This window comes from Trichoderma camerunense (genome assembly GCF_050948025.1).
Source record: "Trichoderma camerunense strain CBS 138272 chromosome Unknown V8C40scaffold_4, whole genome shotgun sequence".
Classification (NCBI taxonomy): Eukaryota; Fungi; Ascomycota; class Sordariomycetes; order Hypocreales; family Hypocreaceae; genus Trichoderma; species Trichoderma camerunense.
Window position 1 is genome coordinate 209,796 of NW_028145366.1, and position 12,796 is coordinate 222,591.

At 46.6% G+C, this 12,796-nt stretch overlaps 5 protein-coding genes across 5 annotated transcripts; 3 read left to right on the forward strand and 2 right to left on the reverse strand.

Annotated features, from left to right (window-relative positions):
• Positions 1–353: 353 nt before the first annotated feature.
• Positions 354–2,072, reverse strand: V8C40DRAFT_236872 (aspartic peptidase domain-containing protein). Its single transcript, XM_083214135.1, has 3 exons — positions 1,696–2,072; positions 1,604–1,644; positions 354–1,539 (listed from the first exon to the last, which is right to left on the reverse strand). The coding sequence occupies exons 1-3, from the start codon at positions 1,897–1,899 to the stop codon at positions 582–584; spliced, it is 1,203 nt and encodes a 400-aa protein (XP_083075991.1). The 5' UTR covers positions 1,900–2,072; the 3' UTR covers positions 354–581.
• Positions 2,073–2,140: 68 nt separating this feature from the next.
• On the forward strand, positions 2,141–3,260 carry V8C40DRAFT_157126 (glutathione S-transferase family protein). The gene is made up of 5 exons (XM_083211394.1): positions 2,141–2,359; positions 2,414–2,558; positions 2,625–2,735; positions 2,837–3,031; positions 3,147–3,260. Exons 1-5 carry the CDS (start codon positions 2,298–2,300, stop codon positions 3,240–3,242), a joined length of 609 nt encoding a protein of 202 aa, XP_083075992.1. The 5' UTR covers positions 2,141–2,297; the 3' UTR covers positions 3,243–3,260.
• A 1,293-nt stretch (positions 3,261–4,553) lies between these two features.
• V8C40DRAFT_157145 (cytochrome P450) lies at positions 4,554–6,816 on the forward strand. The gene is made up of 4 exons (XM_083211396.1): positions 4,554–5,058; positions 5,122–5,755; positions 5,834–6,156; positions 6,234–6,816. Exons 1-4 carry the CDS (start codon positions 4,840–4,842, stop codon positions 6,603–6,605), a joined length of 1,548 nt encoding a protein of 515 aa, XP_083075993.1. The 5' UTR covers positions 4,554–4,839; the 3' UTR covers positions 6,606–6,816.
• V8C40DRAFT_236876 (major facilitator superfamily domain-containing protein) lies at positions 6,593–8,859 on the reverse strand. Its single transcript, XM_083214136.1, has 5 exons — positions 8,023–8,859; positions 7,894–7,906; positions 7,557–7,798; positions 7,026–7,464; positions 6,593–6,957 (listed from the first exon to the last, which is right to left on the reverse strand). The coding sequence occupies exons 1-5, from the start codon at positions 8,517–8,519 to the stop codon at positions 6,790–6,792; spliced, it is 1,359 nt and encodes a 452-aa protein (XP_083075994.1). The 5' UTR covers positions 8,520–8,859; the 3' UTR covers positions 6,593–6,789.
• A 2,309-nt stretch (positions 8,860–11,168) lies between these two features.
• Positions 11,169–12,785, forward strand: V8C40DRAFT_236880 (glycoside hydrolase family 28 protein). Its single transcript, XM_083214137.1, has one exon. The coding sequence runs from the start codon at positions 11,268–11,270 to the stop codon at positions 12,639–12,641; it is 1,374 nt and encodes a 457-aa protein (XP_083075995.1). The 5' UTR covers positions 11,169–11,267; the 3' UTR covers positions 12,642–12,785.
• The last annotated feature ends 11 nt before the right edge of the window (positions 12,786–12,796 follow it).

Genomic DNA, 12,796 nt, shown 5'->3' on the forward strand with positions numbered 1-12,796 from the left:
TATCTCTTTTCAGCTCCCCTTAACATTGGCGGTGCTCCTTCTTGTTTTTGACATGCTCGCCTTTTTCTTCTGTTTGCAGAAGCATCCCAAAGCTGACAAGACATTACAATGTAAGTTCTTGATATAGGCCCATGCATATACATCCCTTCACAATCTCACCCTGGCATTTGTACTAAAGCCAACGACTTCGTTTACAACATTATGCAGCAGCCTGTTGCTGCTTAATGACCATTGGGCTGGCTGTAATCTTGGTCAATAATGCGCGAGCGTTTGCTTAAATCACGTTTGTCTCAGTAACACGCTACCAGGCGCGTAGGATGGCAAGCCATCAACCATTTAGAATAATATATATTCTATTAACTTCTATCCTGTAGTAAAGGTCAATAATTGCTTGAGCTGACGGTACAAGTTTAGAAAGGTTGGATGCAACCTTTCCAACCCTAGACATTCGTGCTCTGCATAAAATCAACAGCGATACGCCCATCGTAGTATCTCTGCATAATCCGCGCCCCAGAGGCAAAGTTGGTACTATGAAACATCGCAAAACTTCTGTCCTTCGAGTCCATATATTGCGCCACGCTCTAAGGCGAATGCAAAGTCTGAGCAAGCCCGAACCGGACATTTTCTATGTCCCAAACTGTATAATAGTACTTTAGCAAGCTGCCACCAATTACCCACAAGCTATTCGCTTCATCACCACTACTGTTGATAAGCGTCTGGCAGATCTCCGGTTGGTCTGAGATTGGCCCAACGCTGAGCTCTTGGGAAGGAATCGTATAATTGCGGCCTCCAATAACGAAAGAAATTGACGACTTGATATCCTTTAGCTTTGAACAAGGTATCCCGTATGTTCCCACTGTATCGACGGGCTTAATATCCGGAGAAATCATTGCATAGATCTCCTCAGCATCATTCTTTGGAGCAACAATATTCGCTGTGCCGGAATCGTAGATGGCATAGTTGGAGGACACATTGGTGATTGTATTGTCAACATAGACTTTTTCGAAGGTCCCGTTGAATTGCCCCGTCGCTGGAAACACCGGGATGTAGTTGATCTCGCTGACCAACTTGGAGCTATCCACGCCGCCGAGGCTGATTTCCGCGTGCCCTACGGACTGCGGCGTCAAGTAGAGACCATAAACAGCTTCAGGGATCTGTCCACTGCCATTCACGCCGCCGATAAATGTATATGGGCCAGTGGTCAGGCCGGATGAAAATCCCATACCCACGATTCCGTCAAACGGATCAACGCCAAGCGCGGCCGACTGGTTTGTAATAAGACCGAACTGGAAGTCTTGGAGTTGGAGACCTGCGACAGAAATCACATCTCGCGAGATCACACCTTCAATCTCGACGTTGCCTGAAGCTGCGACACCGGTTCCTGTAGAATATGAAATTCGGAATGAACCATTAAGGGAAGTAAACGTCTCCGATTTTTCCGGGGCGAATCGATGTTGCAGTCCGGTGCATCCAGGGTTTGCGTCGCATTGTGTAGATGGAATTACGACATCCGATGAGCCGGTATCAAACACCACAGTTCTATAGAGAGAAATTGAAATCAGCAAACATGAACCGCGTTGGCGATTGTAAAGGATTCAATTACAGAGTTTGCGGCGGCGTCCCAACATTTAGTTCTCCGTACCACTTATACCATTGATTAGCTTCAAATGTTCCTCGGAGATACCCTAAACTTGCCTGCAAATCTGTACCGCTATGCCAATTACTCAGCGGCTCCGAGATGTTGGGCGTTTGCCGCTTTCGCCGCTGATATCCCTCGCCCTGCCGCACTCGAGCCTTTAGCGGCAATATGGCTGGAGAGCGGAAGTTTCCACTCTGTGACAAAGCTCCGGTGGGGAGCAGAGTCATGGCCGAGAGAATTGCGGAGAGAGAGCCCCTCATGGTTGATTGAGGCGAAGAATGTGACAGTTTTCAGATACTTTGTTGAGTCGGAAACTAGATCTCCTGTGGCGTTAATTACTTGATGAGGACATGTCAAGTTAAAATACTTCCTGATGTCAACATAGCCGGTCGTATTTGCTAACTCCCTGCTTCGTAACCCAGGACATTAATGCTGGCTCGCGTCACTGCCACTGCGACAAATTGTTGATCGGCTTACTCCAATTGCATTATTATTAATCACTAGAGGCAATAGTTGACACCCGTCCAATCTTTTGAATATATATATATAGATGATTCCGTTGGCGTTTTTTTTTTAATTAGCTTTTGCCTAAGCTACATCTTTCATTCTTTGCGCATTTCCCCAAACTATAAACATCCTCTTTTCTGCCTTCGTCGTCATGTCGACTCCTGTCCTCCATTACTTTAGCTTGGGAAACCTCGGCCGTGGGGAAATTGTCCGGTAATTGTGCCTGGTGCACAGCCCACAGATTACGAGTGCTGATCCATGAACCAGGTTGTTTTTGAGAGAGCTCAACATCGAATACGAGAACAAGTTCTACGTCTACGACGATACATGGCCATCCATCAACAAGTCCACGGGCGTTAGTTTGACTGGCACTCTACCCATTCTGGAAATTGATGGGCAGAGGCTGTATCAGGTACGCGTCACATTGCACCCGCGGTCACTTTCGGCCTAATCAATTGTGTTTAACAATCATCTCTAGCATCTCGCCATCCTGCGGTATCTCTCCCGCCGTGCCGGTGCTTACGATGGCGAGTCGAACTACGAAAAGTATCTTGTTGATGCCGTATCTGACATCTACAATGACTGGCGGGTAAGTACAATCATTCATGCCGCTGAAACCGGCTGACCTTCCAACATCTGCCCACTATTATGATGCCGTGGATGAATTATCTCCGCTGACCACAGTGCTAGACTGGCTGGGTCACCCAATTGACCGCCAAGGCCCCGGATTATCAGGGCACGCATGTCAAGAAGTTCCAAGATCTTTTCACCGATTTCTACTCTCGAGACGCCAGTGGCCCGTATCTTTTAGGCGACAAGCCGACCTATGTGGACTTTGCAGTCTTCCAGGCCCTCGACAACGATGAGGCCATTGGTCACGGCCCTGTAAGTTACGCTTTGCGATTTCTTTTGTCCGAAATTACTCCATCTTTGGTGTCTTGTACTCTGTACGAAACTCATTTATCCGAATCTGTTTCACTAATGCGAACACCACCGACAGGACGCACTGTCAGAGCCATTGAAGAAATTGAGAGAAGCCATCCTTGTCCGCCCTAATGTCCAGGGTTATTTGGCTGAGCGAGCAGCGGCAAAGTAAGCCGTAAAGTCGCTAAGACGAAAAGTTCTGCCCATCCTACCTCTTCCAAGTATGACCGATCAACCGGACCCGGACCATATTTGGATCTGGGTATAAAGCGGCTTTGTCTTTTCTTCGTTCTTTTTTTGTTAGATTAGTAGACATTGTGCATTTCGGCTGATACATTTGTCCATGGCAATAAACGTCAATAGAATAGCATGAGTCCATAGCGCTGACGGTACCAGCTGATGGTATCACTTCCGCAGTCATCCAGCGGTGAATGGGTTGGTCTTCAGCACTCATTTTCACCTGCTGCACGAAATTATCTAGCATGGCATTATACAGATAGAATATAGTCTTCGCGCAGTAACTGCAAACACACATGCCCAAGTTGGGCTGCTGATAGGCCATTGTCTAAGTATGCTGTGGTTAGAGAGAGCTGAATGAATGCGCCATCCAACGCTAATATCTAGGCGGCATCTCCTGTAAGATGGATCGATTACATTTGATGTTAACTGGACTCTTTAGCTGCAGACAGCCACTAATTCTGAGTTTCTCCCGGGGAGATGTCAGCTATGTCTTTGGTGACGACATGTACATGTATTCACGCCAATCTACAACTTCGCAATTCATTATTTAGAATAGTGAGACTGCGTCGGCGATTTATCACGGATAATGTCAATTTGAAGATAGTGACAATAATTGAATTTCTTCTTACCGCCGGGCTCAGCCTTTCAAGTATTATGCTCGAAGGGATGCAACGCCCTTGGTGTTGCTTGGTGTTACTGCAAGAGCTAGACACGGTGCACTTCACTTAATAAGTATATCTTATGGAAATCTCATTGTCCTTACGTTGTAGGCACAAAGTACTAAAATATTATATGATGTACTAATTCGTCACTCATTAGCAGACATGTCAGTGTATGTAACTCACGGAAATATGCCGAATAATTGATAAAACATGAATTTGTGAAGTATTTCCATGTTATATAGGGTAGAGACAGTATACGCACTTCTTTTGTAATCCAGTCTTAGCGTATCGGCTTGGCCACCTGAGACCCAGAATAGAGAATGATGTTCGGCCAGATTTTACAAAATTGAGAATTGCCTCGGCAAAGAAAGATCTATTCGATCCACTGAAAGGAACAACTCTCTAGGTATATTCTTCTGATCAAATTATTGGCATATAAGACAAACCATCTGTAAAGTATAAAGTTGAAGCTTTTGATACGGAATCGGAACCGGAATCGGAATCGGAATTATCTCTCTCGATCTCTCTTCTTGTAGATTACTCAGAAGTAATGACCCTCTTCCCCGCATTATCCGCCTCACGGCCCTCACCTATAGCCCCTCATGCTATGACGAGCCAGTCATGAGAAGCGTATTTGCCGACATCATTCATACTGCAACAAGCTTTCAGAATACCGGTGCTCCTCGAGTCTTCCCCTATTGCGGACGTATAAGTAGCGCTCTTGCACCTGCTCTGTTTTTGCTTTTAGATGGATTGAATAGAGTCGTTGCTTCCCTTAGACAAAAGCGAGCTTGTAGGAGGTGAAGGGACATAAAAGAAGCTATTTTCTACTAGGTATCGCCAAGCAAAATCGCTTTGCAGCTAGACATGGCGTACCAAATTTTGGGTATAGCAATTATTGCTGCCGTCTTTGTTGTTCTCAAGATACTCAATGCCACCGATACACCGAAAGTCAAAGGCATCCCTGAGATTCCCGGCATCCCCGTCTTTGGCAATCTACTCCAGCTGGGCGTTGATCACGCTCGAGTCGCGAAGAAATGGGCATCGAAATATGGACCTGTCTTTCAGGCTCGCCTCGGAAATAGGGTATATTCTTTCTTTCTTTTTGCACTATCGATTGAGAGAACAAAGCGCTGACCAGGTTTCAAGCGAATTGTCTTCGTCAATTCTTATGACGCAGTGAAACATTTCTGGATCACCCATCAGTCATCTCTCATTTCTCGCCCAACCTTTCATACATTTCATTCTGTTGTCTCATCATCCCAAGGTTTTACAATCGGTACTTCCCCCTGGGATGAGTCTTGCAAACGACGCCGCAAGGCAGCGGCCACGGCATTAAATCGCCCTGCCGTTCAGTCCTACATGCCTATCCTTGATCTTGAATCAACCATGAGCATTAAAGAATTGCTAAACGACTGCATGGGAGGCTCACAAGATGTGGATCCCAGTCCGTACATGTCACGGTTTGCGCTCAACACGTCACTGACCTTGAACTACGGATTCCGCATCGAGGGCAATGTCACCAGCGAGCTTCTGACGGAGATCACACATGTGGAGCGTGAAATCTCTAATTTTCGATCCACAAGCAATAACTGGCAAGATTATATACCACTGATGCGCATGTTTGGCAAAACAAACACTAAAGCGGAAGAATATCGCCTGCGACGTGACAAATACCTAGGCGATATGCTTAACGATTTGAAGGACAGAATTGCACAAGGTACTGATAAGCCATGCATTACGGGAAATATTCTCAAGGATCCAGAAGCAAAGCTTAATGAAGGTCAGCATGATTTTCCCTAACCATTTTGCTGCCATCCACCAATGAATGTTGTTTATACTAAATTATATGATGCTGTAGCCGAACTCAAGTCCATTTGCTTGACAATGGTGTCTGCCGGTTTAGATACAGTGCCTGGAAACATCATTATGGGCATGGCGTATCTTTCTACCGAACATGGTCAGAGTATCCAGGCCAAAGCCCTCGAAGCTATCCAAGAAGTCTATCCCAATGGAGATGCCTGGGAAAAATGTCTTGTTGAGGAAAAGGTACCATACATCACCGCTCTTGTCAAGGAGACCCTTCGGTTTTGGACTGTCATTCCGATTTGCCTCCCCCGCGTCAACATCAAAGATATCCCCTACGAGGGTGCTATCGTACCCGCCGGAACGACTTTCTTCATGGTCAGTAATGTTGACTCACAATCACAGCCGCTGTGATGTATCCGAGCTGAATTATGAGATGCTAACCATCTATTCAGAATGCATACGCAGCCGATTATGACGATAATCGATTCAAACTTCCAGAGCAATTCCTCCCTGAGCGTTTCTTAGAGGATAAAGAGATTGGTACACCTCACTACGCATATGGAGCGGGATCTCGAATGTGCGCGGGTTCTCACCTCGCTAACCGAGAGCTATATACGGCATATATTCGTCTCATTACGAGCTTCCAGATAACCCCCACGAAAGATTCTACCGAAGCCCCAGTCATTCACCCTATTGATTGCAATGGCACACCCACCTCATTAACAACTGATCCCAAACCATTCAAGATTGGGCTGAAGCCGCGAGATGAAGCCAAGACTAGACAATGGATCGCTGAGGCAGAAGAAAGGACCAAACATCTGTAAATTATATTTAATCTATTTTTGAGTTTAGTAGATGGTATTTGTAATAATATCTGTATTAGTAAAACTTTGATAGAAAAGATTGTCCAGGTTGCAACAATATTACTCTATTGTCTTTTCCAAGTCCATTAACTTTTGCCTGACCGAAACCTACGCCAAAACTATCACATATGCTCTACTCTAAAATTTATACAACAGCCAGAAGAGACTTGTTGATGCAAAATCGAGCACCCAAGATGAAGACTCCAGAAGCAAGCGCAAGTGCGCCGGCATAAAACATGGCCGGTCTATATGCGTGCAAACCGCCATCGACACCCCCGAAGCCCTCTAGAATGTAGCCTGTAATTGGAGCCCCCTATAGGCAAAATGAATATTAGTTTTCAATCTATACGAAGGGTAAGAATGCTCGTTCGAGTCGCTTACCATGAGATATCCACCAACCCAGCCAGTCACCACCATGCTCATAGCAACAGCCACTCTGGCACTCCCAAAAACGTTGCTAATGGCAGTCGGCATCGTGGAGAAGAAAGCCCCATTTGCAGCGCCGTTTATAATGACAAAGGCAATCAGTGGCCCCAGCGTTGTGGACGTTGGCCAAATTGCCAGCATAGTGACAGCGGTCAAGACCAGAGACGCGAGTACAGTGTTGATGGAACCGACTTTATCAGATGCAAAGCCAGATATAATACGGCCAGCTGCGGAAGAGAGACTGAAACCCGCAACCAAGCCAGCGCCGGCGTTGGTAGAGAAGCCCAGTGATCTCATGTATAACGGAATGAAAAATGGTGGAACGAACAAAGGAAAGGTCCCAATTGCACTCCCCACGAATATGAGCACAAATGTGGGAGATTTGAACAATTTCCTAAAAGAGAGACAAAAATTGTGTTTCGATCAGTGAAATGATCCCAAAGTCCACGATTGTTGGCACGGTTTTTTCACTTCTTCTTGACTTACCACTCAATAAACTGCCGCCTCTCAACTGGGATCCTCTCCTTCATGAGCCACGCAGCTGGAAGACCCGTCGAAAGGGTCATGAGGCCAAGGATGCGATATGCCCACGCAACACCTAGCTTTTGGATCAACGAATCCAACGCAAAGCTGATTGCAGCGCCTCCGAAACCGCTTCCGGCGAACATGAAGCCATTGGCCAGCCCTCGTCTGGTGCTGAAATATTGTGATGGGACTGTTGAAATGACCTGGCTCGTATTCAAGGTTAGCTGCAGGATACTCTGCGTTGGATGCATTACACGAAGCATCCATGTAAATATGGTGGAAGCTGCAAGTGGCTTACCGCAAAACAAAGACTACAGTGCTCTCTCTGTTAGCACTTGTTTCCATTCCTTCTACGACCAATTGGCGAAAAAGAAGAAGAACAGAGAAGAGAGGTAGGTTGTTGCTATTCTCTGTATTATTCTCTCACCTGACACCTATTCCCATCAATATTCCAGAGGTGAAGAACAGCGCACCAACATTCTTAACCGTGAAGCTGCTGAGGATCTCGCTCCCACCCATGCAAGCTGCACCCAGCATTGCCGCAGCACGGACTCCCGTCTTTCGCACGACGAAGGAATTAAAAATTGCCAGAGCTGAGATCAACGCCGCCTGCAACGACCCGACGAAGGAGAGCACCGCGGGATCGGCCAAGCCATCGGCGACCAGGGCGGTCTGCATCACGCCCCAAGCGTATGTCGTGCCGAGGGACCACCAAAGTAGAATGAAGCCACTGGCTACAATCACCCAGCCGTACCCGCCTTCGGGGGCGGTTGAGTCGGCCTCTCGCGAGGCTTCGAGGACGTGGTCGGTAACGGCGAATGTCTTGGATGGCTGGGTCTCCTTAAGGCTGGAATTGCGCAAACTCCATGCTGGACTTGGAGCTGAGCTAGTAGCAAGCTCGATTGCAGTCGTGGTTGAAGTCATTGTTAGCTATGCCACTGACAAGAAGAAGAAGATGAGATAGCCTCATTCAGGCCGACTATACGAAACAAGCTCCCATCGTGAGATATCAAACCGCCGCTGCAAATTTTGATATGAGTAATATTTCATTCTCGACTAATACCCTAAGATTCTTCTCAATTTTTCTCCAATCATGAGAGCTTACGAGTGGGGTATCTACTTGTCCTCAGAAGGCGTTCCCTTCCTCACTGAATATATACCGTGGCGCTCTTTTTTTCTTTTCTTTTCTTTTCTTCTGTTTGTTTGTACTAGTGAAGTTGTTCGGTAACAGTGGTGTCCTTGGGTGATTTGAAGCCTTGTTATGCTCACCACGGTCTTACGTCGGTTTGGTATTACACATGGAGCGCATAACTCATATTAAATCATGCATACCTACTCCGTATACGGGCCCTTTTCTCCTTCGGCCCGTAGCGTAAAAAAAGCTAGATGCGATGAGGGGCTCAGTGTACAAAGCAGAACTGCCGCTGGAATACGAGAGCTTTTTAATGCACTTGAGTCACGGGCATCGGGATGTTTCATGCTCATTTACTTTGGTTCAACAGTAATCTCAATGTACTCAGAACGGCACTTCTGCCCCACATAATGCATAGGGGAGATGGTATTTTGAGACAGTGAGGCACTCGGCACCCCAGATTCCGTGATGTCTCTAAACTGTAGTCCACTCATATTCCTGGGCCCGGATCGACTTCATTCTCCCCACACATACTGCCAATTTTAGATACTTGAAGCGACTCTCATCGGTTTGTATTCTAGATAGAAGCCTACGGATATTTATTGTACACACATAACAGCATGGTTGCTTTACCACCCCGCACGCTGATCTTTACTCTATTTCCGTACCTAGCGAGCCTGAACTTGACTGTCCGTGAATCGTTCGTGTCACAATGATGACCAATGAACCATCATGTGCTCAAGTCATGGACACCCAAAATCAAGGCCGGACATTGTGTATTGCCATGAATTAGGCAGGTAACTGTTGCCGTATATAAACAGTTTGTCACATGTCTACTGCTGCATGTAAACTTGATGATGAGCAGGTTGTAATCGGCCAATACTGACGCGAGTGACTGCCAGACACCATGAGAATATTGAACTCTAAAATCATCATAAGAAGAAGAACGTCATAGACTCCTCTTTTACCCCTGCGAGCGGCTAATCTTCTAATAAACAACCGTACGCATTTATAGTGTTGCTATACGCCAAACGGCTGCACGAGGCGGGGCCGTGGCATATCGGGGGATTTTCTTTCTAATACGAGCTAGAAGCGTTTCCCTTGCAATTCTCCTTGCATTTTCTTCCTCTGCTGCCTGCAAATCATGCAGCCACAAAATTAGGCTTATAAGCTGGGCTCGAAAAAGAGATCGGTATATAACTTTGTTCATACTGCACGACCATATTTTCAATAAATTATTAAAATTCCAATACCGTGAGCATGGGTATGTCTCGGACCGGATATAACATCGAGCATTGGCCGAAAAGCCTCTTACATACATGTAACCCCAACATAGCAGAACGTACAACCAACAGCCCATTAATTTGGCGGTAGCATTGGTATGTGTGACGCTGCAGTGGATCTAAAACCTACACACCTTTACCCCACCGGCAGCCGACTGACCTGATGTCTTGCTTTTCCAGAGTTCTAGATCTAGCTCAAAGGGAAGCTTTTGACCTCGACTCATTTAATGTGATATTGTTGGTGCGATGTGATATGCACTAAGATTTAGTTGGGAGAACATGTCATACATACTGTGGGATTCAGAAGCCGATGATCCGGATATGTTCCACCTTTTGCTTCAAACGGGCGAAATACAAAGTGTATGCCATTGATTGCCTGTTTACTGCTCTGCTTTGCCTACCCATACTGAGGTCTCGTGCTATTCATATTCCGAAGTGGTGGGCAGCAAAACCTGGGGTATTCCTGACAAGAACTAGCGGCGGCGATTGCGCTAGGTGGTAGTTGTACTGTAAAGCATTAGGCTTCCGAGTCCGTCAACATTGAAGCCATCCATGGAGGAGAAGTATTCGGCCGATGACCGTGAGAGTGCCATTATATCCGAGACGGTGTAGTGCCTCACGGCATGGAAAGCCTTTCACGACGTCACCTCAGCTCCCGATTGGATCGGCAAACACAATGGTAGGCATTTCTACTGTAGGGAGGCCAAGTGGTAGATCCACACCCAATCCTGAAGGGAGAACATCCAAAAAGCCTTGGCGTAGCACCTCTTAGCAAGGGTTCCTGTGGCTTGATTCGCCATTGGACCGCCCTTGTATCCCCAGATCACGCTCAGCCCGCTCAGTGTCTGCTACTTCTGTCTTGGATATTCATCTATGGCTGCGGCTATATTTGCATGACTTGACTTAGCGCAGACCTGTTCTCGGTAGATGTGCGAATGAAAAGCAAAGAGGGGTTTAATCTGAGCTGTGACGCAAGGAAATATTGCTGAACTGCTTTCAGAATTGGCTTGGTAGCATCGGCCGCACATGGTAAAGCCATGTGCAAAAAGCCCACAGCTCTATTATTGGTGCAGGTCTTTATGAAAGCCCAGAGACATACAAAAAGGAGGCATGCCGCTGTCTTAAAAAGACACTTTGGTCTCCCAGGCGTTGATGAAAATACAACTGTCACTGGACTGGAGGCAGTCAGATTTTCTTCATCATATTTACCACCTACTGATACCCGGCCGTTTGGTGTTGAATGCTTTGGTCTACACGATGGTTTCTTTATCAAGTCTAATTCTAGCGGCACTGCCCGCTGCCCTTGCGCTGTCTTCGTTGCCTCATGATGTTATGAGCAGAGATGCAAATGCAGCCCAATCAGAAGCTTATTGGGCAAATCAAGCCGCAGCCCAAAATCGTCACTTCTGCTATGTACGACCAGATGCCAATGGCGGTGATGACGCTCCAGCTATCATGGATGCGCTGAACAACCGGTGCAATTCCAACAGCTTTGTTATATTTCCTGGTCCTGTTTACAACATTCAGACCAACATGACCACTTTGGATCTCCATAATGTTGTCATCCATCAATTTGGCCGCTTCCTCTGGAGTACGGACATCGACTATTGGCTCTCAGTATCTATGCCCGTTGGTTTCCAAAACCAGAGTACCGTCTGGTATTTTGGAGGCAACAATGTGGTTTGGGATGGCTGGGGCGTCGGTACTCTCGATGGTAATGGTCAAGTATGGTACGACTGGGCTAAGAGCCAAGGAAATTTGGCTCATAGGCCGATGAACATCAACTTCCGCACTCTTAAGAACTCGGTTATCCGAAGATTGCGCTTTGTCCAGAGTCAGATGTGGACAATGGCGATTACCTACTCGCAACACGTAGATCTCGACGACATCTACGTCAACAGCACGTCGACAAGCCAATGGAGCACCCTCAATACTGATGGCTGCGATACTATCTTCTCTGACAGCATAACTTTCAGGAGATGGACAATCTCCAATGGTGACGATGCCATCGCTCTCAAGATGAACTCGAGTAATATTGCTGTTTACGACAGCTATTTTGAGAATGGGCAGGGTATTGCTATCGGCTCTATGGGGCAATACAATAACCAGTACGAGTACCTGGAGAACTTTTATGCCAGAAACATTACTCTCAAAAATACTGCTCATGTGTCTTACTTAAAGACATGGGCGGGAATCTCGCGAGGCTACCCTCCAAACGGCGGCGGCGGCGGATACGGTGTCGCCCGAAACATTACCATTGAGAATGTTAAGCTGATTGGCGGAAGGCAACAGCCCTTCTTCGCTTGGCAATGCGAGAACTATTCTGGATTCGCCGGTCAAGATTGCGATTCTTCCTTGTTCAAGATGGAGGACGTCGCATGGAGGAACGTCAGCGGAACAGTCGTTTCTGGAGTGACAGAGGCAGTGTATTTCCAATGCAGCGCTGCAGCCGGTGGCTGCGACAACTTTGAAGTCACAGGTTTTGATGTTGTTCATGCGGGCACCAACCAGTTGCTGTCTGTCTGGGATTGCTTCAACGTCAACAACCCTCAAGGCTTCACATGCACTGAATCGCAAACCCCAAAATTGGGCCCGGATGAAACTGGAGGCCACGGTCCCGATAACAAATAAATTAGGAGTTGAAAGACAATACTATAAGTTATAAATGTGTCTTGGCAGCCTATGGTGCTGATGAGTTGTTGCGAAAGCGATATTTATATAGTCTAATTACGTCTACTATACACTAATGCCGATCTACTGTTACACTTTCTTTCATCTTCTTAGTT

What these genes read in the sequence shown, in the direction of transcription:
- V8C40DRAFT_236872 (XM_083214135.1), bottom strand. Translation starts at nt 1,899, where the DNA reads ATGAGGGGCTCTCTCTCCGCAATTCTCTCGGCCATGACTCTGCTCCCC. An exon ending in ATAGCGGTACAGATTTGCAG is followed by an intron (nt 1,645 to 1,695) that starts GCAAGTTTAGGG and finishes CAATGGTATAAG; the next exon opens with TGGTACGGAGAACTAAATGT. An exon ending in GGGACGCCGCCGCAAACTCT is followed by an intron (nt 1,540 to 1,603) that starts GTAATTGAATCC and finishes TTCTCTCTATAG; the next exon opens with AACTGTGGTGTTTGATACCG.
- V8C40DRAFT_157126 (XM_083211394.1), top strand. Translation starts at nt 2,298, where the DNA reads ATGTCGACTCCTGTCCTCCATTACTTTAGCTTGGGAAACCTCGGCCGT. An exon ending in GGCCGTGGGGAAATTGTCCG is followed by an intron (nt 2,360 to 2,413) that starts GTAATTGTGCCT and finishes TCCATGAACCAG; the next exon opens with GTTGTTTTTGAGAGAGCTCA. An exon ending in ATGGGCAGAGGCTGTATCAG is followed by an intron (nt 2,559 to 2,624) that starts GTACGCGTCACA and finishes AATCATCTCTAG; the next exon opens with CATCTCGCCATCCTGCGGTA.
- V8C40DRAFT_157145 (XM_083211396.1), top strand. Translation starts at nt 4,840, where the DNA reads ATGGCGTACCAAATTTTGGGTATAGCAATTATTGCTGCCGTCTTTGTT. An exon ending in AGGCTCGCCTCGGAAATAGG is followed by an intron (nt 5,059 to 5,121) that starts GTATATTCTTTC and finishes CCAGGTTTCAAG; the next exon opens with CGAATTGTCTTCGTCAATTC. An exon ending in AGAAGCAAAGCTTAATGAAG is followed by an intron (nt 5,756 to 5,833) that starts GTCAGCATGATT and finishes ATGATGCTGTAG; the next exon opens with CCGAACTCAAGTCCATTTGC.
- V8C40DRAFT_236876 (XM_083214136.1), bottom strand. Translation starts at nt 8,519, where the DNA reads ATGACTTCAACCACGACTGCAATCGAGCTTGCTACTAGCTCAGCTCCA. An exon ending in AGGCGGCAGTTTATTGAGTG is followed by an intron (nt 7,465 to 7,556) that starts GTAAGTCAAGAA and finishes TCTCTCTTTTAG; the next exon opens with GAAATTGTTCAAATCTCCCA. An exon ending in GGGTTGGTGGATATCTCATG is followed by an intron (nt 6,958 to 7,025) that starts GTAAGCGACTCG and finishes TTTTGCCTATAG; the next exon opens with GGGGCTCCAATTACAGGCTA.
- V8C40DRAFT_236880 (XM_083214137.1), top strand. Translation starts at nt 11,268, where the DNA reads ATGGTTTCTTTATCAAGTCTAATTCTAGCGGCACTGCCCGCTGCCCTT.